Genomic DNA, 21,414 nt, shown 5'->3' on the forward strand with positions numbered 1-21,414 from the left:
TAATTAGGTCCTGCTTACAGGCCGTTACCGTAAAATTCTTCAGAATATATCAGTCATATTTATAGAATTGAAATCACCAAGTGATGTTTTGTGCGGTGATGCTATTTTTGTTGCTTTATAGCTCATACAATAATTTTAATTAATTAGTCTCAAAAAGATAGAGCCTCCCGTTTTGTGCAACTTGATTGCAAATGTTTTTTTACCGATGTATTATCATTAAATCAGGCTTAAAATAGCATCACCGCACAAAACATATCTTGGTCAATGCAATTCTATAGATATTTCTGATATATTCTGACAATTTTATGGTAACGGCCCGTAAGGAGGACCTAGTTAAAATGATAAATCTATTAATAACTCAAAATCTAATGAAGCTATCTGAAAACTAATTGCTTATTTGAAATCATCACTCAGAAATACATAAGTATACTAAAGTTCAGCCCGATAAATGAAAAATAAAAAACGAAAAGTTAAAGACCAGCCTCCCACCTTAATTGTTTTAGATAGAAAAATGAGATCAACCTCTTTGCTCTGTGGTGCAAAGTTTTCTCATTAAAATTTGGCCTGAAATTCATAAAAAAGAAACCTTTACAAGGTGTACAGCTGCCGGTGGGATAACCTAGCCACAAAGAATACCTATGGCCACCCGCACCAAAGGGCTAGCTGGGATGCCAGAATTAACCCCAAACACATGTGACATTAACTGCATTGTCTTGGAGGCTCTTGGACTAAATTCCATATTGAACACCCAATACATGGCAGTCATGGTTGTAATTGCAGCCAGCAGCGAGTCTTCCTTAACATGAAGTCCATCCACGGTCACAACGAACGATGACGACTCATAGATGTTCTCCTCATAGCTCACTGCTGGGTACGCTTGAAGTGCGTCTGGGTCCTAAAGAAATGTAAAAAAAATAAGCATTATATTAACAAATACCATGGCACACATTTCCAAATTCTATATTTTCTTTTGTAATTATGTTATTGTATAAGTGAGACAAAGTGCCAAGCATTCCACCCAAAAAGTTGTGTTGCGCAGATGTTTAGACAACATGAAGTTAGTCAGCCCTCAAAAGGGCCAGATAAGTTCTCTGCAGTAGATGGGTGATTTGGTGAGCACAGTAAGACTGCTAACATAGGATTGAGAATACGCTCACATAGTAGATACACAAACAAATGCCAGTATGATGCTCATTCAGATTAAAATAGACAGAAATTGAACAATGTCTCCCTGGGTTCCGCAATATGACCTACCACTCTACGTGCCCTAAGCTGTTGCGCACTGAGCACAACAATGTAGTGCAAGGTGCATTATCACATTCCTCTGCTACCACTACCACGCTCTCTTTTTTACTAATGCCATGTCAAGTCAGCTACGGTCACCATGGCAATAATGTCATGGTTTGCCGCAGCTTACAGCAGTGCAAGACAAAGATAGGTATGTTCCGGTTTCGCAGAGCTCAAAATTTTAAGATGCACACATTTTGTGTATAATTTACCAAATCTGCATGGTGCAAAAAAGCAGGATTACATAAAATCATATATGTACACTTCCAAAGCACTTACTACAGCAGACATAAAAATTAATGCAAGCACCTAAGTAAAAATGCAGAGATAAATGCAAAAAAAAAAATAACAGCAGTAAGAAGAGTAGGAAGTGAGGACACACAGCATTGAAATTCAATGTGCTATAGTAATTCTTCTAATATTTTTGGCATTTTGAGTTCTCAAATGGATCCTAAATATTCCTACAGCGTCCGATGCAATATACATGGGGTTTAGCGTTTTCAGTTCTGTTGAATTCGGCACACGTTATTCGGTTTCTAACTCAAAATAATTTTTTGGGGGATAATATTGTTCTGGAAAACAAATTGTTTCTTTTTTCAGTTACCATGTACATGCATATTAAAGTTCAAATGTGCTTGTTCAGTGATCAGTGCAGGCATGGGGAGTATGAAAATGCCATTTGAAATTGTGACAATCAGGACACTAAACGTATATGCCTAGAGCATGACAATGTAAAGCCGAGAAATACGACACTATTTGTCCAAGTAATGCGTAATGTTTCAGAGCTATGGCCACTGCATATAATCACTGCAACCAGCTAGAACTCTAATTACAATATAAATCTAGGTCATTGTTTGCTCTGAAATTTTGAAAATGCCCTCATACATAGTTGTTAGCCGTTTCAGGCAATGAAAACAATCGAAACATTTTCTTCGAACGGCTGGTCACTTAACACACGAAATCCAGTCCCCCAAAAGAAGACAGATTTAACCCTTAAGCCAACCTTGGACACAATGCCCAAAAGACTGTATCTACAACAGAGACCTTCTGATGATGAGCTGTCAACTTGATAAAAAAATGTGTGGCAAGGTCATCAAATGGGTAACCGCAGGCTATTGCTTGCAATTAGTCGAGGAGCTCCCTTTTTCTTGGCAACTTCACTCTGCAATATATCTCAGAACAAGGGGCGTGTAACGATGTTTGGTCACCTTTCTAATATGCATACCTGCCAACCTGTGGACCGATCCGTGGCCACCGGATACACGGATAGTAAAGACGGTAAGGACCACGACGCTGCCGTGGACAGTACCTATCGCCCTCTTGTGGTGGTGCAAGATACTGCCAACAACGAATTAAAAATAAATAAATAAATAAATAAAAAAAATTTTTCGTAAGATTTGAAGCAAAATTCGGAAACTCAGAAGAGTTGGCAGGTATGAATATGGGAATAAGCCACAGATTATTGCAATTCCAAGGTTTTTAAGGGGGGATCGGTGGCCTAGCGCACCGTGTCGCAGCTAGGAGTATGTGTAGCGAAAGCTTGCACTGCAGAATCCAGGGATCCTGGGTTCAGTCTCTACCCCTACCCGTTTCAATCTGGATGAGCATCGTACCGGCACACGTTCGTGTTTCACTACTGCATTACGTACGTAAAGACCCCAGGCTGGCGGTTGTACTGCTTTGGCTAAATTTCTCATCTACAGTGCGAGACATGTCGCATCACTTGAATGCAGACAAAAACCGCGCTGCATAAATATTCCCACACAACACAATTCAGGGTTTTTAAAACCTTAGAGTGTGTAGATGAAGTTACCACCATAAAAAGAAATTTAGTGCCGCCTTATAAGAGCCAGGTAAGAATGTATATAGACTGCTTCAAAGTCATTTAAAAAGCTGCAATTACATTATAAACTGTGAAGAACAAGATTGGTCCCTGAAACTTACATGTGGGTAGAGAAAGGCAGAGCTTCTCTCCTTAACCAACGACGGCAATACATAAAGAGCAGCCGTTGTCAAAACTTCTGTAATGAAAAAGGCCATGATGACGTTTAGTACAAACTGCCCACGAAAACATAAAATGGCTCAAGGACATTGTCTCTACAAGTCACAAAATGGCAAAACACAGCACAAAGTATGAGCAGGTCATGCTCCTGAACCAGAAGGTTGCTTAAGAATATTTCTGGCTTATGCTGCCTCAGAATATGAAAACCTCTACTCTCTTCGATATACAAGCATCATGGCTGATATGATGAAAAGGCGTACAACTATCTATTTTACTCTTACTCGGAAACTAGGTTTTGCTCTTAGCTACTAGAATGCTACAGACGTGAGGTTGAGGCTGAGGTAGGCCCGAATGTAATGCACGTGCTTGTGCATTGAAATCAACCCTTCAAGCTAAGAGCTTGTGCATTGTACCCTTTTCCGTGTTTTTAGTGTAAGTGCCTGGAACCCAGCTGCTTTGTGGACATAAGGGAATTACCCAGGGTGTCTACCAAATTACTGAGTTCAAATTTCCTGACTTTTCCAAGTTTCTTCCCGACTATTTTGATAAAACTCCCTGACAAACTCTGGGCAACATTATTTAGCATGGCTGTGCCGATGCATAACCATCGCCTTCAATCCAGACTGCCACGCCACTTTCACTGGTAATTTTTCCTGATTTACCGTATTTATTCGAATCTAGGCCGATAGTCTTTTCCAATACCAATACATCAAACTCTAGTGTCAGCTTAGATTCGAGGTTTTTAAAACATGTGCCAATTTCCAAGTAAAATTAAAGTGGCGCGCAGCTGGCGCCACCTAGAAAAGAAAGTATTGTAGCCATTACTAGCCGAGCCAGTAGCCACTTAAGTAGATGGGGAGTTATCAAGTATCACCACTATCAAGTATCACCTGCATTAATACTTGAAACGGCTCGCCGCACGCCTGCGTGCGGCGTGGCGTTTTTTTGCCATTATAGTTCCGCTTTTAAAAGAAAAGTTGTTTCAGCCGCAGAGTTGTCGTCGAACGTTGAAGCCGGGCGGGACTTCAGCATGGATGAAAGAACTGTCCGTCGTTGCAGGAGGCAACGGGAGAGGATATTTGAGTGCGCCGCAACGAGGATGGATTTCACCGGACCACTAAAGGCCGTCGCCACGGCCTTTTCGTGGTCCGGTGAAAGGCCGTCACCACAGCCTCTTCATAATCCGGTGAACATGAAGATTGAACATCTTCATGTCCAATAAATGTCTCATTTTTGTGAATGGTGTCCTAGTCTTTTGGCTCGGCCTACATTCGAGGCCAGTTTTTTTTTGTTTTTGCTGGCTTCAAACTTTCTGGGGTCAGCTTAGAATCAGGCCGGCCTAGATTCGAATAAATACGGTAGCCAACTTTCTAACTTCCCTGATATTCCCTGACTTCTCCAGATAATCAAAATTCCCTGAGAATTCCAGGTTTTCCAGATTGGTAGACACCCTGATTACCACATGCCTCATAGGAAACCATAGACAAGCAAGAGCACGCTTCCACACAACTAAGTCTAGGTCTCAATGCGAATAAGGCATGTTGGCTCAAACTTAATACTATTGAGACTAGATAACAAACTATTACAGAGCACATGCAACATTTCTCTCAAACAACTAGAAAGAGGAAATGAATAGGGGGGATAGTGAGCTCATCGAGCGCTCACGGCTGCCGCACTCCGTGTCGACGGCTCGAGAGGGCGCCACTAAAGCGCGCGTTGGATCGGCTGTATGAAGCAGGCGGTCAGGGCGGCTCGCATTGCATTTGCTGCACGATTAAAGACTAATTCGGCATAACACTTCATTGGCCACAAACGACAGCAAACACGGGGTAAATATCAGTGCAGAACGGGAGCCACTTCGCGCTGCCATACCGCCAAATGGCAAAACCGCCAGCAAAGCCGGCGCCGAAAGCCTTCTGGACGCTCGGAACCGGTCGGATCCTCGACCACAGCGCCGCCGCGTACATCCGGGACCTTTCTACGCACGCCGTTCGTCGGCGCCTCATCGCACTAGCCCTTTCTAGTATGCGCCGTTTTTTTCGCCGCTTGGTGGAGGGTATGTCGACGGGTCATTTCTTGTTTCCGTACTTTATAAACTGCATTTTTTTTCTTTTCTGATCTCATTTACAGAACAAAAACTACTTTCATACATAACTGAAACGGTTCGCGACACTTATATTTTGTATCTCGACTAAAAAAAAGATTTTAGCGGTTCTGACCAGTAGTAAGCCCAGGACCAAAGACGTCAGATATCGCGCGCTTTCGCCAACGCGAGTCGCCCTCGTCGGTGGAGGAGGTTCCGCGTCGTCCGGTTAAAATATGACGCACTCATATTTAGTTACTCTCTCCGTGCCTGCTGGCTTGCCCGAACCCCAAGAGACCTGGAAACCACAAAAAAGGTAGACGCCTAAATATGATTGCAGGGCCCCTTTAAGTCAGACGGGGGGGGGGGCAAAAGGATTGGCATACAAAGATGCTTCTAAGCGGAAGGGGCGGGGGGGCAGATGGGAATTACAGCGAGAAGGGGCGTCTGCGTAGTAGACTCTGCTGAACTCATTGCCTTACAGTGTTTTTCAATGCTCAACGTCCATTGTCAGCCTCAGAATGGCTAATCCTTTTTGCTATAGAGAGATGGGTGGGGAACCTAATATTCTGTGGGCTCAGTCAACATCCAAAAAGCCTAGATTATTTCTCTGACAAACTTGCAGTGGCTCCCCAAATTCGTCATGGCAGCGAAATTAGGAGCGCAGCCAGGGCATTTTCCCCCGTGAATAAAAATTGCATGTTAGGAATCCAAAGCAGCGTTATTCATGTCCATACCTTCGCATTCCACCTGGCTTGCAATCGTTTTGCGCCCCCTTCCCCCAAGCAATTACCCATTATCTTCTTCCCACAGAATGGTTGTACGCTGTGCTTGAAGTCTAAAAGAAATGTAGTCAAAGGTGAAAGATTGTCCTGTCTGTGTCATCTCTTATGTGTCTCCTCTTTCTAAGTGTATAAAAGCTACCAACACGCCCAAATAGTACATTTCTCTCCTTTCTACCTAATCTATCTAAACAAAGATTAAGCACAGGAAGACTGAGCATTGTAGCCTTCCTGCAGTATTCATCTTATCAACCCCAAGTTATTTGAACCATCAAGTCCTACCATCTTCCGGGCCTTTGTCCCCTTGTGCGACCCGTCGGTCCAGATCCTCGAAAAAGCTACACAGGTGTCGCTTCTTCCTAGCGGCATCCAAGATCCGCAGGCAGCTCTCGGACAGGCAGGCCGCCAAGCTGACCTCCATTGACTTGCTTGTCACAGCAGTAAACTCTTGCTGCAACTGTATTAAAAAAGAAAAGATGTCAAGGCAAGTGAACTGTGTTTCTGGAACACTTAAAGGGGCACTAAAGTGCTTTTATGATCATAACTCTGTCTACGAGTTCTAAGCGTCCTAAAAAACCCGCAATTACATTCACACGCGGCGGATCGCCTTATTAATGAAGTGATCAAAGATTGTGAGTTACCGTTGTTGCAGACGGACACATGGTGCTACGAAACCTTGCTGAATATGGTTGAACGACGGACAATGCTCATCAGCCAGCTGCAAGCGATAGGTTCCGGTGTGGACGGCGGGAACCCATCGCTCGCAGCTGGCTGCCGAGCACTGTCCGTCGTTCGACCATATTCAGGAAGGTTTGGTAGCACCATGTGTCTGTCTCCAACAACAGTAACTGTCGCAATCTTTGATCACTTTTTTTTAATAAGGCAATCGGCCATGCATGAATGTAATTTCAGGTTTTTAAGGATGCTTCTTATATTAAGTTATGATTAGGGTTCTGAGTTTTTGTTTTTTTTTTCCTCTGAAATTTGGCATACTTTTGTTTTTTTTTCTAAATGATGTTTTTGGTTTTTATTGGTAAGTATATTACAGATGCAAGTTAACCGGTTTTTGTCTATGAATAGGTAATGATGAAATACACTCTTTTTATGCTTGTCCATCCAAAGTGCAGTACATTAGGCACTTAACTATTTTATCTGTTGCTGTATTTTCAACTTTCCTTAAACAAATTAGGACAGTGTAGTTTTCACTTTGATGTGGTGCGCAGACTCTTTGTGCTGTTCTAGACAATGTTCATTTTTGGCATGCCTTCTCTTCCTTCCCATTTTGAGGACTGCCAAAGCTGGTTAGTTTCTACTGGCAACATGCTCGTACAGCAGCAAACTGAATTTCTTTTAACCAAAGTGGAAGCGTGATGGTGTGTGCTAGATAGTAGCGTGTTTTTTTTCGGTGTCCCCTACAATACAACCTGAATTAGATCAGACAAGATGACCTGCCCTCTTTCTCTTTGAGAAAAAATCAAAGGAATAAAATACAATGCCAGCAGTTGAGACTCTATCTTGAGAGGACAAGAGCAAACTTGACACAGGAAGACTGGATCAACCGAATTTCCGAAAGTTAATTCGGCATACTTTTATCGCTTTGAACCAAAAACACCAAACCCTAGTTATGACCTCAAAATGAGGATCTCAAAACGGTCTTCAGTGCCTGTTTAAAGGGTCTGTGCAACAATTTTCGAACTTTGGGACGTTAAGCCTGGGAGTTAGTCTTCACCATCTCTAGAATAGAAAACAGTTTTTTTTCCTACAAACCCAAATTTTCATAAAAAAAAAAAAAAAAAAAAAAAAAAAAAAAAAAAAGATTCAAACGTAAGACGCTTTTTTAATTTCGAGGAGACGTCCGGTTCCCGTGGTAGTGACGCAAGTAAGATATGAGCACCACTGACGTCAAGGTCGCACGACAGGCAAAAGAGCGTAGAACATGGTTTTAGTCAACACAAGGAGATGGTGCCACCATCCCAACAGAGAGGACACTTATAACATCATCCCTCAGTAATGCAGTGCTACATGTTTCACACTGCCGCCACGTTGCGAATGCAGATAGAGAAATAGTCCGTTTTCATTTTTCGATTCCTCAAAGTTATGGCATTATTTCCGAGGAAAGAGAAGCTACTTCTATCACTTGACAAGGTAAACAATCTAAAAATTACAAACTAAGAATTCTTTTTAATGTTAAAATAGTTGCACAGCCCTTTTAAAATCCTACCTTCAATAATACTTACAAAACTGCTATGTTCAAAAGCAGGGTATTTTGCAACAATGGCTGCCACACTTGGGTGATCAGTGGTTATCCATGCCCGCCGTGTAGCAAGTGTCCTCGACATGGAGTCGGAAACATAGGCGACATTTGGATTTGCTTTTCGCAGTTCTTTTTCCATGTTGATGATATGGCCCTGCAGGCTTTCGGCATCCTCTCCATGTGCTGGCAGCACTATGTTCTGAAATATATTACACAAAAGTAAAAAAATTAGTATCAAGGCTTACCAATTCTTGAAGGGGCACTAAAGTGCTTTTTGAAACCTCGTTTTATGGTCATGACTCCACGTGGGAACCCATCACTTGCGAGTAGCTGACGAGCGCCGTCAGTCACTGTGTCAACGGTGTCAGGATCTTTGATCACTTTTTTTAATATGCAAATTGGCCGCACATGTTAGTAATTTTAGATATTTTGGGATGCTTCTTCTACCTTCGTGACCATAAAACGAGGATGTAAAGAAAGCACTTTAGTGCCCCATTAAAATAGAAAAGAGTCTCCATGAAACAATCTCTCCTACCGTCCCAGGCCTCGTCACCCGCTTTGGGTTAGGGTCCCTCGATGCCCGCGGCTGATTCCGCGGTGAAGCCTGCTTTTCAGTGTTGTCCTGCATCCGCAGCTTTGACCGTTCACGTTTTGCTTTATATCGCATGGCAACGCGCCAGGAGTCCTGGATGTACCCACAAAAAAGAATTTCAGAGAGCTTGTTTAAAAATAATCCTGGCAAAATGGTATCTCTTGTATACAGCACATCACATCTCACATGGGCATGTATTAAGAAACATATCTACCATAATATCACATTCTAGCAACACACTGAATAAGAGGACTTCACCTAACCAAGCTATTAAAGACCATTTGCTTGAAACTATGCCGCTGAAACCCATTTGACGTTATTACATATCTTACAACTTTGTTTTGTAAATGCGATAGTTTCATCAATAAATTCGGTTCAGCCGCAGAACCCTCATCTCCGCCCATTCACTGAGGCCGCCATGTTTGAAAGCGTAGAACCTTCCTCCATCCCTTAAACGTCCATACACTCCATGTACGGCAACTGATGTGCCGCCACGCAGCTGTCAGAGAAGATAGGCTTCGAGAATCCTAGTAGAGGGAAACCTCGCCGTGCCGCTGCCGTTGCCATACCAATTCTGCCGCCGCGGAGCCGCCACTGCGTCGTTAATGCGCTGTTAATTGGTATCATGAATTGCTGCGTGGTAGGTTGTACCAACAGGTACACGTCATGCCCCACGGGGACGTAGTTTCACAGTTTCTCAACTCGTCTGCGCTTTGTCGGGCAGCAACAACAGTACACTGTTTTCGGAAAAATGCAATGAAAGAATTTGTCGTATGGCAGTAATCCGCGCTGCTGAATATGTGAAAGCATTCAGCAGCAGCATACCTGCCAACCTGTGAACTTTCAAATTCGTAAAACTTCCGCCACCGCCGGGAGATTTACGCGAAACGATGTGCAGCTTAATGTCAGCCTTGCCACCGTGCGAAACGCTTACATCACACATGCACGTGTTACAGAATCCAAACTTCTCTCCCTTTTTATACGGCACGAGGCACGGGAATTCCACCGTGTAGGGCTTCATGAACACCTGAAAGTACCTCTTTTGAGGTTTGGAGTTCGCCATTGAGCCGCGAAGCCCCCACGACCAGGGGAATGCTACGATTACATGTGCAACAAACACAGAGGCCGCACTCCTCGCCTCGAAACTGGCCGAACCAGAAACGCCCAACCACGTCTGAACACGCCGAACCAACAAGCGCTGTCGAACACACGAACAAAGGCTTTGGGCTTTGGATTGGTTTTGGATACATGACCACCGGATAGACAGATAGTAAAAACCATGACGCTGCCATGGACGGTACGTATCGCCCTCTTGTGGTGGTGCAAGATACCGCCAGCAACAATTATACAAAAAAAGATGTTACAAATTTTTTTTTTATAATTTTTATTTTTTGTAAGATGTAAAGCAAGATTTGTAAAATCGTAAAATTAGTACCAATTTGTACATTTTACGAAAAATTCGAAAGAGTTGGCAGGTATGCAGCAGTAATACATAATCATTGCTTCTGAATGCTTGCACTGCCCTGAGACACCACCTCTACAAGTGCAGTGAGTTTGCGTGATGTTCCTGCTGTCGTCTAGCTGAAGAGAAAAGAAACATGCATGCAAGAAATTTTAATACTCAACAAAATTGAGGGAACATTGTAATGAGTCTACCCCTGAGCTTTCTCACTATAAAAATGCCAGATTTACAAAATTTGGGAATACAATGCAAGGACAGCCAGAGCTGTGCAGGTTTTATTTTATTTGCTAGGACCATTAAAAAGTGGATTGAGTTAGCTAGGATATTAATCACATAAAAAAACTTTGCGGCACCGCAGCGCTACGAGTACTTGGTAGAATGAAGGTACAACGAAGAGTAGCAGGGCTATTAAAACTACAGGGTCTGCCGGAAAAAACAAAGCCCGGCTTTGCGGCCCGCATAAGTGCACTGTGCGGACCCTGTAATGATAGAAGTGCATGCCAAAGTTCAAAGCTTAATTCACACATGCACATTCGACCCGACCGCAATTACAAACGACCGGAACGACGAGCTTGGAGCATTGCTAGGCTCGTCACTCCAGCCAGTTTTTGTTGTTTGTAGTCGCTTTGGTCGCTTCGAACATGCATGTGTAAATCAGGCTTACGTTTTGGCAAGCAAGATAAACAAAGAAAGAGGTTGTTACACTGCAGCGACAAATTTAAGTGAAGCATTGCGTGAGACGCGGCGACTCTACTGCAAATCGTCATGAACCGAAGCCGCGGTCACAACATAGGAACGCCGCAGTTGCATCTGGGTCATCAGTAAATCTAAAAGGATTTAACGTTTTGCAAGTACACGGGTACTGTGTAAGCACCAATCACTTTCTGAGCATGAAGGCGTGACAACCTAATAGCCCCTTCCCCTTGCAAATCCGGAGCGCTCGGCGCGCTTGCCAAGCGGATCCCTGTGGCCCTTGAACATCGCGAGCGATGTGTTTCTGTGTCACTTGCAGATCTGGAGACGGTCGGGCGCTCGCTGTGCAACTCGAACCACTCTGCCCGAAAGAGGTGGAGTGCAGGGAGCGGTTGGGAGGTGCTCGCTATATAGCGACGGCGCATACGCTCGCACGCGTGAAGTTTGATTTGCAGCCACTCGCAATACATTGGTTTTGATTTCTATGCCGTTTCTGTCACAGCTACACGACAGCGATTGCGCCGGTTACGGTAGCAGTACTTTTCGATATGACAACATCAGTTGGATGTGTCTTTTTTACAAGCTGTTCGAATGTCGACTAAGCGGTGCCGACCATGCCGACCGCCGTCTGTGGTGACGTTCGCGCCAAGTACCCGAAGCTGGAATCAACATGCGCGTATACGTACACGAGAGCGCTGAGCATCCTTGGTTATTATTTCGTGGGAAGAGTCAAAGGCTGTAGAACCAAGCGGTATGTTTTGCATTTCGGATAAAACCGCCCTCACCCGGGACGGCTTTCCGATCACGGGGCATCTGAGCGTCGGAGGTCTCGGCTGGCAGCGAGGCAGGCGGTGACGGCGACGCTGGACAGAGCATCTCCGCTTGGCTGCTGCGTGTGCCGCTGAGATTGCTCGCGACTGGATGCTCGAAGTTCTGAATCTGCGAGCGCTCCGGGTTTGCAAGGGGAAGGGGCTATAACTAAATAATTATGAAGTAAGCTTCTTGCGAGACGCACACATTTGGCCTTAAAGACTGACGCCGCCATAGCAAACCGTTCGGCAAAAAACTTTAATTAAGTTTTTTGCCTTTCTTTGTGTGGCATCGCGGAAGAACGATCCCACTATAATATCTTTAAAACCAGCTCGAAGGACAAATGTTCCTGCCACGGGCACTTGCGCCGCCATAGCTTCCGAAGCAAAGAGCCAAAGTCTTCTGCTACGACTCTCAGTACTGCCTCCAGCCGCAGTGCAAGTGGCGCTGCGTGCGGTTTTCAAAGCGCCCCTTATAGGTCCCGCACGGGGTGTATAGCCATTTCCTAGCGGCTAGAGCCCTTGCATGCACTCTTAGATGGGGACTCCCAGCACCTAGTGTAAGCACCAATCACTTTTTCTTCGTTGTAAAATCGTTTTATGACATCCTTTTTCCACGTAAGCCGTTTAAAAAAAAAGTTTTTTTCCTTTGCATGTGTCCTTTAAATGTTTGGCGAGTACTTCGTACACATTTGTTTAAATGAGTGCAGGCTAATAATTAAAGTGAAATTGCATCTAGTTACTCACAAAACCAGATCCTGTGGTGTCCTTCAGAGTTGGGAAGTTTTCCACAAGGCACCTTGCGGCCTCGGCATAGAGCTTATCCGGGTACCTGCACAAGTAAAGGAGAGACATAGTGCCATCAATTGGAAAAATCAATGAATAGGAGCATTAATCACCATTTATGATGAAGAAAGAAGCGTGCCCAGTGTTTCCTGCCAGAGAGCCAAAATATGAAGATTGGATTTGTATTGATTTGTCAAAGAGCTGTCTAAAGAATAAAAAAAAAATATGCACATGTGCTCATTTGAGCCACTAAAAATTAGGAGTTAGTTCAGTCCCAACTTGAACTTACAGGTCGTAGAGGCACAGGTCGTGGAAGAGCCACTGAATGATCCTCGATCGGCAAGGCAGGTACTGCCCCCTCGTGTGTTTTTGTAATGCCTGCGCGATGTCCAATGGCACTTTTGGAAACCTGTATTCCGATGGAGCTTTCGACGGAGCTTTCGATGGTGCAGAGTCCTCTTGAATGACGACATCCATGATTCTAGATATATAAAATAAAACATATTCGCTTCAGTTAAAATAAAGAAAAAAAAAAAAAAACACTGAACAATTTTGAATACAAGAATGCCCTTGATTTAATTTGTTTTGAAGTACAGGAACCAAATTTTAGGTCATAACTTGTTCACACAGACACGTGTATATCTTATCTTTTATCCCACAGGGAAACCAAAACATGTCAAAAGTGCAAACAACTATAGCTGCATTGTTTCTACCTAGAAGACTCGGTTTCAACTGCTAAAAGCCAGCATCTATACATGATGTCAAAAACAAGTTGAGCCCAATTATGCTACAGAGACAGTCTTGAACATTTTCTTGCAGAGGCATCGTTGTTGTCAGTCCTGATAACAGCACTTGAAGCACACATGCCTGACTGCTTCAGTCTTTGCAAGCATTTTTACCCACCTGAACTGTGACTCATCCAAAGAAATGGTTACCAGCGCTGCATCCTCGAGGATCGTGCCCTCCATGAGGTCCACATCTGTTTTATACCGAGGATGGTATACCTTGTGCGACAAAAGAATGAAAGGAAAGTTATAGGCATCACTGTCAACACACGTAACCTAAGGTATGCACAAGTAAAACCAGAGAACACTTCACAAAAATCTCTGACGGGCCTACACGTATCCATATCCTAAAACGGCCTCCTGGTCACAAGTGGTGATGCATCGCAGAAAGCTGATACTCCTCCGCCATACCCTGACGCTAGCTGCCTGTACAAAATGCTGAAGTTTAAGAACACGACATTACTTGGTTCAAAAAATATGAAAGGAAATTTTCAGTGAGCCGGTGTGTAGTTCAGCGTAAATTTTTACAAAAGAAAAATTACACTGTGGGCATAGTCATAAGATTACTTCCAACAGCTCAGAACACGTAGAAAGGGCTAGCGCTGAAAAGTTTAGTGATCCTGTATTCGATCCACGCATGAACCCGTTTCGATTTCAATGAGCATCGAACGGGCGAGCTCCAACTCAGCAAAAGGCACCAAGCGCTTGAAATGCCAAGATGTCTAGCGAGGGTCTCGTGCTAATGCGCCTTTTTACATAAACTGTTCGGTCATGTCGTGGAGAAATCACGAAGCAGTTTAGAGAGGGCCTAAAAGCATGTGCTTGACCAAACAATTTTATGTAGAAGGGCGCACCAGCGCGAGACCCAGGCTTGGCATTTCAAACGCTTGGTGCCGTTTGCTTAGTTGGAGACGCAGATTCTCGCGGGCAACTTTCCGCCGCGAATCCGACGAGGATAGCCCCTGCACAGTCTTAATCGGCGCTCAAGTTGCGTGATCGCACATAGCTTTGACTTCATTGCCACAAAGTTTAAGAACGTACTAAAGCTCCACTTCCAGCGAGAGCTTTGTAGCCTTGGTTACAAAAGCGTGCACGCGGAGAATGGCCATGAGCGCGTGCTGGATTCGGAGCTTCAAGTTCGTTCTTCATCGTACCGCACTCTTATACAAGTGCTGCCCGGTCCCACGCTGACCCCGCACAAAGCACAAATGACGTAAGTGAGCTCACCTGGATGTGGCTTGTTTGCAGGTCCACTCCTTGGAACAGCACATTGCCAGCAAGGGTCCGAATTAAATCGGCGCGCTTATGCTCTCCGTCAACAACGACAACTATCTTGTGTGCGCCGTACGACACCAAGCACTCAATCGCGCTCATTGCACCACTTCCGCGTTAAGCCACGCCAGCCACGCTCGTTAACTGAGGTCTCCACAGCTGAGGAAACCGTCGCCGAACTTGGAAAAGATAGGGTGATGCGGGAACGCCGAGAAAGTCCAACCAACGTAGCAACGTAGTTCCCTGCTTTCGCTTTGAACCACAAAGCAGCCACGCAGCCGTTGTGGAAACCGCGCGCCGATCCTTTTTTGTTGTCGCTTCCGGATGTAGGGCGGTAGGGCTACGGGCACACAACCGTTGGTCTCAGCACGCACGTGCAAGCCGCGCAAGCCGCGGCTTGCACGTGGACTGGATAATTTTAGTTTTTCGTGGTGATGTTTTTATTACAAAATTGTGGGTCATAAGGCGTTTTTGCTTTGTTACATTGTACCAATTCAATACTGCATAATCAAAAATAATATAAGAAAACATTTTCGCTATCTTGCTAGTCAATCTGATTTTGGCTCCAGTTTCGGCTAGCGGGTGGATAAATGTTAACGACTATACCCTTTGTAACGGGCGGTAGCTTGCGCCACCTAGTTTAAGTCTAAAAAAACAAAAACGTGATTTCTCCCGTCTTTTCAACCCCCTAACTATCACCAGGCAGCGTGGGATATCACCAGGATAACCTTCAAGGGATCGGGCAAAAAAAAACAAAAAAACTAAACATCATTCTTCTGCCCCTTCCCCCCGGCTAGGGAGTCGCCAATTGGTTTCAAACTTCGGGGTTTTCACAATGAAGCGGTCTTCTCACAGTGCAGTGGAGCTAACCAAACAAATTGCACTATTACCACAGGCCCGGTAGCACGTCTTCTACCTGAACCTAGACTGAACTTTCCAAACGCTGCTTTGATGCCCATATTTGAGAATCCTTAGGCACCCAAGTTCCTAAGAATGAGAAGTCCGCAGCTTCACCGCTAAACAATTGACTACCTTCCAGTCGTCGCCCACCCCAACAAAGCACAGTGAACAGGAATGGGGGACACACATATTCTACACAAAGAAAATGAGACGGGTGTCCGTGTTAGATATTGGGGTTCTGGTTTGAAACAGTGTTCTTACTGTTCTCCTTCTGTATTTTGTTCTTTTACTGTGTGATCATATCTCCCGGACTTCACAATAAAGCTGTCTTTGTTTGTTCTGTATTTCTGAAAACCTACAAAGGAAGGGTCAGTGCTGCACGGATCTTTATCCTTCCGAAACAAATTTTTGAAACCTTCATAAGGGACATAATGTGCACAAAGTGTGGTGCACCTGAGGGTTGAAAAAGAAAATGCAACGTGTCTTGTATGCGCGTGAAAATTGACAGTAAAAGGCTTTAAAATAATTGTTTTTAGTTTTGGCTATATTTTGTTTTATGGATAAGGATGGCTAGTTAGGCTATATTTGTCTTTGGCTATATTTGGGCTATACTCCCCAGCGATTTGGCGGTTTTTTGTGGGGCCGTCTGGCAACACTGTGGTATCATGGTGTGAATGGTGCTGAATGTTACTACAGTGAACTACTGTAATAGTACTCGACAACGTGCCTTCGCGTCGAAACCAAATACCATGGTTTACTAACGTGTCACAAGTTGCTTATTGTTCCGTAAAGAAAAATGGTAATAAGATACTGTCCAAGGTGCCCATACTTTTCTGAACAGTTCACGAAGGTGGTCAACCACATCGGAGTCGTTCATAGCGGTGACGACAACTTCACAGTATATTGTGGAATCGCCGGTTGCACAAATAGCTACAACCGGTTTTCATCGTACAAAACTCACCTTTATCGGTGTCACAGGGATCTGCTGGAAAGCACTGGAAGTGCCTTCGACCGCGACCGAAGAAATGAAATCCAGGACTGCCCAGCCACTGACCAAGGGGTTCTGAGTGACGATGCTGAAATGCCACAAGCGCCCCAGCCGCAACAAAGCAGCGGATCTCCAGAAAGAGAAGAGTTCAGCGATTTTGTGACAGAAGCCAAAGCTGCTATTTGGAACTTCTTTTTCAACACAACTGAAAACCACAAACTGGCACACACTGTGGCCGAAAAAATCTTCGGCAATCTGCAACTTGTTTTTGAGCGCATCATCAAGGCATATGCTGCTGAAATCGCAGCCAAGATTGATGCGTCTGCTCTGTCCCCAGATGCCATCTCACTGTTGGAATGTTCGTTCCTGCCCCGCCTTTTTGAGGGGATACAAAGCAAACACATGAGAGAACAATATGCAAAGACACATTTTCCATATGTCGAGCCAGTAAAATGTGATCTCGGTACTGAAGGGGGCTGCTATCACTATGTTCCAGTCCCGAGACTCCTTGCAAAGCTGTGCGAGGTTCCTGACATCGCTGCCCAAATCTACACACCACAACTGCGCCGTGACGACCCCAAGGTGTATGCCGACTTCACTGATGGGCTCCTGTTCCAAGATTTCAGGGATCTTATTGCGGAAGGAGTGCAGTACACCATTTTTCTGATGCTATACAGCGACGAGGTAGAGATATGTAACCCCCTAGGAGCGAAACGGGGCGTGCATAAGCTGCTCGCCGTGTATTTCACCTTGCTGAACCTGCATCCAAGGCACAGGTCACAGCTGAGATCCATCTACCTGGTGCTCCTTGTGAAGTATGAAGATGTACAGCAGTATGGCTTGGACGTCATTCTGAAGCCATTCATCAGTGATCTTAAGGAACTGCACTCATCTGGGCTTACGTTCACGAGCGGAGGAGCAGTGCGCAATGCACAAGTGTTTGTGCTATGCGTGTGTGGAGACAATCTGTCCATGAACCGCCTTGGAGGGTTTTCATGCTGTTTTAGTCAGGGCAGGGTATGCCGCTTTTGTATGGCAGCATCTAAAAGTCTGCTAGAGGTCACAACTGAGGATTCCTGTGCCCTGCGTTCAGCTCAGGCACATGAGCAGCACCTGCAAGCCATTGCTATTAATCCGATCGCCAACAAGAAACTTTATGGTGTCACTGAACGCTCCATACTGCTGGAACTGCCCTACTTCGACGTCACGCGTCAGTTGCCTCCCGACCTGATGCATGACATTTTGGAAGGGGGGTTTGAGTGCATTCTCCGACAAGTTTTGAAGGCATTAGTTCAGGGGGGCACGCTGGCATACAGCGATTTGGATTACATAGCTTCATTCGAGTACGGATGGAATGACAAAAAGAACAAGCCTGTTGCAATGAACAGGTCCTTTCTGACAAGCAAAGCGAACCTGAAGGGCACTGCTTCTGAAAAGTGGTGCCTTCTCAGACTCCTGGGTCTGATTCTTGGGGACCTGGTCCCAGAAGGTGATGCGGACTGGGAGTTATATCTGCAGTTCCGCGAGATTGTGGACATCGTCTTTGCTACGGTAATACCATGCGAGTACCTTCCGTACTTAGAGACGACTGTGCAGACCTTTCTCGTGGACTTTGCACAGCGATATGGTGCTGCAGCCATAACTCCCAAGATGCACTACCTGGTGCATTACGCCAGACTGATTCGAGAACTTGGACCACTGCCACAGTTTTGGTCAATGAGATTTGAGGCCAAGCATCAATATTTTAAGAGCCTCGCCTCGCGCGTCAAGAACTTCCGCAACATCACTCGAACCCTGTCAACACGGCATCAGCTGATGCTGAGTCACCAGCTGAAGGAGTTTTCATTTGATTCTGACCTCGTGACCCCATCTGGCAAGCCAGTTGAGCAGAGCGCTCTACCTCCTTGCGCTCAAGGAGTCCTGCCACTGAGTGCGCGCCAGGTGTCGCGTGCGTCACTCGACCACCGTGAGTACCGGTGTGGTACTGTCCTGGTGAAACCTTCCCAGGATGCCGAGCCACACTTCTGTAGAGTGGAAGCTCTGTATGTTGCCGAACGCAAGCTATTCATTTTGATTGAATTGCTAACGAACAAAGGTTTTGATCGGCACAGGTTTTGCTATCAGGTGCGCAAGTCTAGCGAGCTGAAACTCGTGAAGGCTGAAGAAGATGACACGCTTCACTGTGCTTTAGATTTATACAATGAGAGTGAAGTTGTGCCCAGATGGGAAGTACTGTAAGGTTTGCACTCGAGTGAAGTTGCTGTGGTCTGTTCAGAGACATTGTACATATGTGAAAGAATAAATGTTGCAGTAAACATTCTGCTTGCACTCAGAGGCCCTGTCAGTTGTATGTTTATGCTTCGAAACCCGGGTATGTGACGCGTGCACCCCCACTCGCGTTGCGGCCTAAGGTATTGCTGGCAAACACGCACCAACTTTTCCAATTACTTCAGACGGAAAATTTTGTCCACACAATTCGATTGCAGCATTGGTTTAATAATTTCTAACAGCTGAAAAGTATGTCAATAAAAATTGATTGCAAGGGCAGCTTCCCTTTAATTCATGAATTGTGGCTTTCTTATATGCGAAATATTTATTTAACTCAAAAATTCAAAAACCTACCGAATACCCAGACGTCCTGATCTTGATCCGAATGTATGTGTCGTAATCAAACAACGACAATGACAAAATAGATAGAGGAGACTTAAAAGAAAAGGGAATTAAACCAAGTGAACAGAAAATAGTGTTGCTCCAAGGCTCGAACTGTCTAATTACGTTTCTGATGTACGTTCATCTCTGCATTACATCAGGCCATGGCCGCAAAAGAGCTCTTGAAAGTCCGCCATGGTCCTTCGGGTCTACTTGGCAAAGTCGGACTCATGTAGAAAACATATCGAACTTCTTCTTGGAGGAAACTTTGCAGTCCTCATTTTTAGAGCTTCCATAGAATCATCAGTAAAAAGGGTCCCTGTTGTGTTAGTGACACATTTCATCGACACTGATCGTTTCATTGACACTGATCGTTTCATCAACACTACCACACCGTGCTGTCAAGTTTCATCGACACGCAATTGCACGCTGAAGGAACATTTCGTTGTGCGTTTATCACTGGGGTATGTATTAAACTATCCAACCCACCCAGTTCACGACGCTTCGCAGCGACAGTCTGCGGCAGTTCATTACAAAAATGTGAACTCGCCCAACCCACCCGTGCAAGCCACTTCGCAGCAGTGTGTACGGGTGGTCTGGCACCCGTCCATGTACCTGTACCCTTGCTCACCAACAGACCAGCGCACCCCAGTGGCGTCCCGAGGGTCAGCAGCACCCGGGGCAGTAGCCTGCCGTGACCCCCCCCTCCCCCCCCCCCCCCGCGACGCCCCCTTGAGCGCTGCACCCGGGGCGATCAGCCCCTCCCCCCCCTTGTGACGCCACTGGCGCACCCTTAACCAAAAAAAAAAAAAAAGTCGTCGATGAAACATAGCAAGATACGTCGATAAAACAATGTGTTCATAAAATGTCGCAGTGTTGATGAAACAAACTGTCGGGGAAATGTTGTTTGATGAAACAGTGCCACCGCACAAAAAACCTGTTTCCGAGCCGCGTTGCTTCAACACCATTGCAACTTGCATTATTTTTAGAAACCCATTGCTAGACAAAATGCACTCTATAAACAAAAAGAAAAAACTAGTGAATTTCACTTCCCTCTGCTGTTAAAGTTCACGACCTGAAATCGGGTAAGGAGCAGCTGGTTCGTCTCCGTCAGGCAAATTTAAAAGTTTTTGAACTGGACAAGGACTTGTTATTGGCATTATTGGTGCAAAATTATGACGAGCACAGCGGGCTCGGGCTTGAGAGTTAAGGCTTAATGTGGGGCTCTTTAAGCCGAGGGGCACGGCGAGTGCACACTGACAGTGGGAAGCGACCACCTAGCTCCTATGTGATCTCGTTGCAAGTCTTACGACCTCAGCCTTCAAAGGGCTCTGGATGATTCGCCATATGGAATAACTTCTGAGCATCCATTAGATGGATCCTATGATGAATTCGCTCCAACAGTACATCCCCTCGCCTTCCAGGAGGCAACTCACTTGATCCGGGTGCGAGAAGCTAGGGACTCCAAATCATGACAGTATATATTTGACCTCTGGGCCAGCTGACGGGGGCACTACATCAGCACCAACGAAAAAGCGGATTACGCCTGGTACAAACCACAGCATCACAAAACCGAGAAACGCCTCCATTCAATCTAAACCAGTTCCAAAAGTCGTCCAAGCACTGAAAAACGGCCTTTCATTACTTCACACCACTGCCCTCGGCAACAAGTCTGGCCGCAGTCTGTGCATTGTAGTTCTTATCGGCTCTAAAAAGATTTGATTTGATCCTCTACATTGCACTAGTCTGGGGGGCTTAAAACTAAGGCCTCTATGGAGGACCGCTTCACTTCATCATAGCGTTCCTGCAAGACTGACGATATCAAGCTTAAGTCTGATTGAATCAGGCCTAGTCACCGGCATTGCCATTCCACAGATCTCGGTCCTCTCACCCAACCTTCATCAATGTTGTAGCAGACTTTCCCTCACGTCAAGCAATTGGTGCTGTTTCTACGATATATTTCAAGTGAGCACAATGGCACCTCCAAAATTTAGAAAATCTATGCCACACCCCTTCAGACCACACCTCGGCGCACAGGGCACTGCCTGCTCCTCATCCACCACGAGGTGT

General features: G+C 45.2%; 2 protein-coding genes across 3 annotated transcripts; one reads left to right on the forward strand and one right to left on the reverse strand.

The window, feature by feature from the left end:
* Positions 1–407: 407 nt before the first annotated feature.
* LOC115316013 lies at positions 408–15,323 on the reverse strand. Of its 2 annotated transcripts, XM_040215296.2 has the most exons (10): positions 14,763–15,323; positions 13,654–13,754; positions 13,040–13,231; positions 12,864–12,899; positions 12,712–12,796; positions 8,944–9,093; positions 8,392–8,607; positions 6,437–6,611; positions 3,232–3,308; positions 408–895 (listed from the first exon to the last, which is right to left on the reverse strand). In XM_040215296.2, the coding sequence occupies exons 1-10, from the start codon at positions 14,907–14,909 to the stop codon at positions 620–622; spliced, it is 1,455 nt and encodes a 484-aa protein (XP_040071230.1). In that variant the 5' UTR covers positions 14,910–15,323; the 3' UTR covers positions 408–619. The 2 variants fall into 2 exon arrangements, with proteins under 2 accessions (XP_040071230.1, XP_040071231.1); XM_040215297.2 differs by lacking the exon at positions 12,864–12,899 and having other exon boundaries at positions 14,763–15,320.
* A 1,180-nt stretch (positions 15,324–16,503) lies between these two features.
* Positions 16,504–18,933, forward strand: LOC121837488. The gene has a single exon (XM_042293084.1). It carries the CDS (start codon positions 16,504–16,506, stop codon positions 18,931–18,933), a length of 2,430 nt encoding a protein of 809 aa, XP_042149018.1.
* The last annotated feature ends 2,481 nt before the right edge of the window (positions 18,934–21,414 follow it).

This window comes from Ixodes scapularis, unplaced genomic scaffold (assembly GCF_016920785.2).
Source record: "Ixodes scapularis isolate PalLabHiFi unplaced genomic scaffold, ASM1692078v2 PGA_scaffold44__24_contigs__length_19508400, whole genome shotgun sequence".
Classification (NCBI taxonomy): domain Eukaryota; kingdom Metazoa; phylum Arthropoda; class Arachnida; order Ixodida; family Ixodidae; genus Ixodes; species Ixodes scapularis.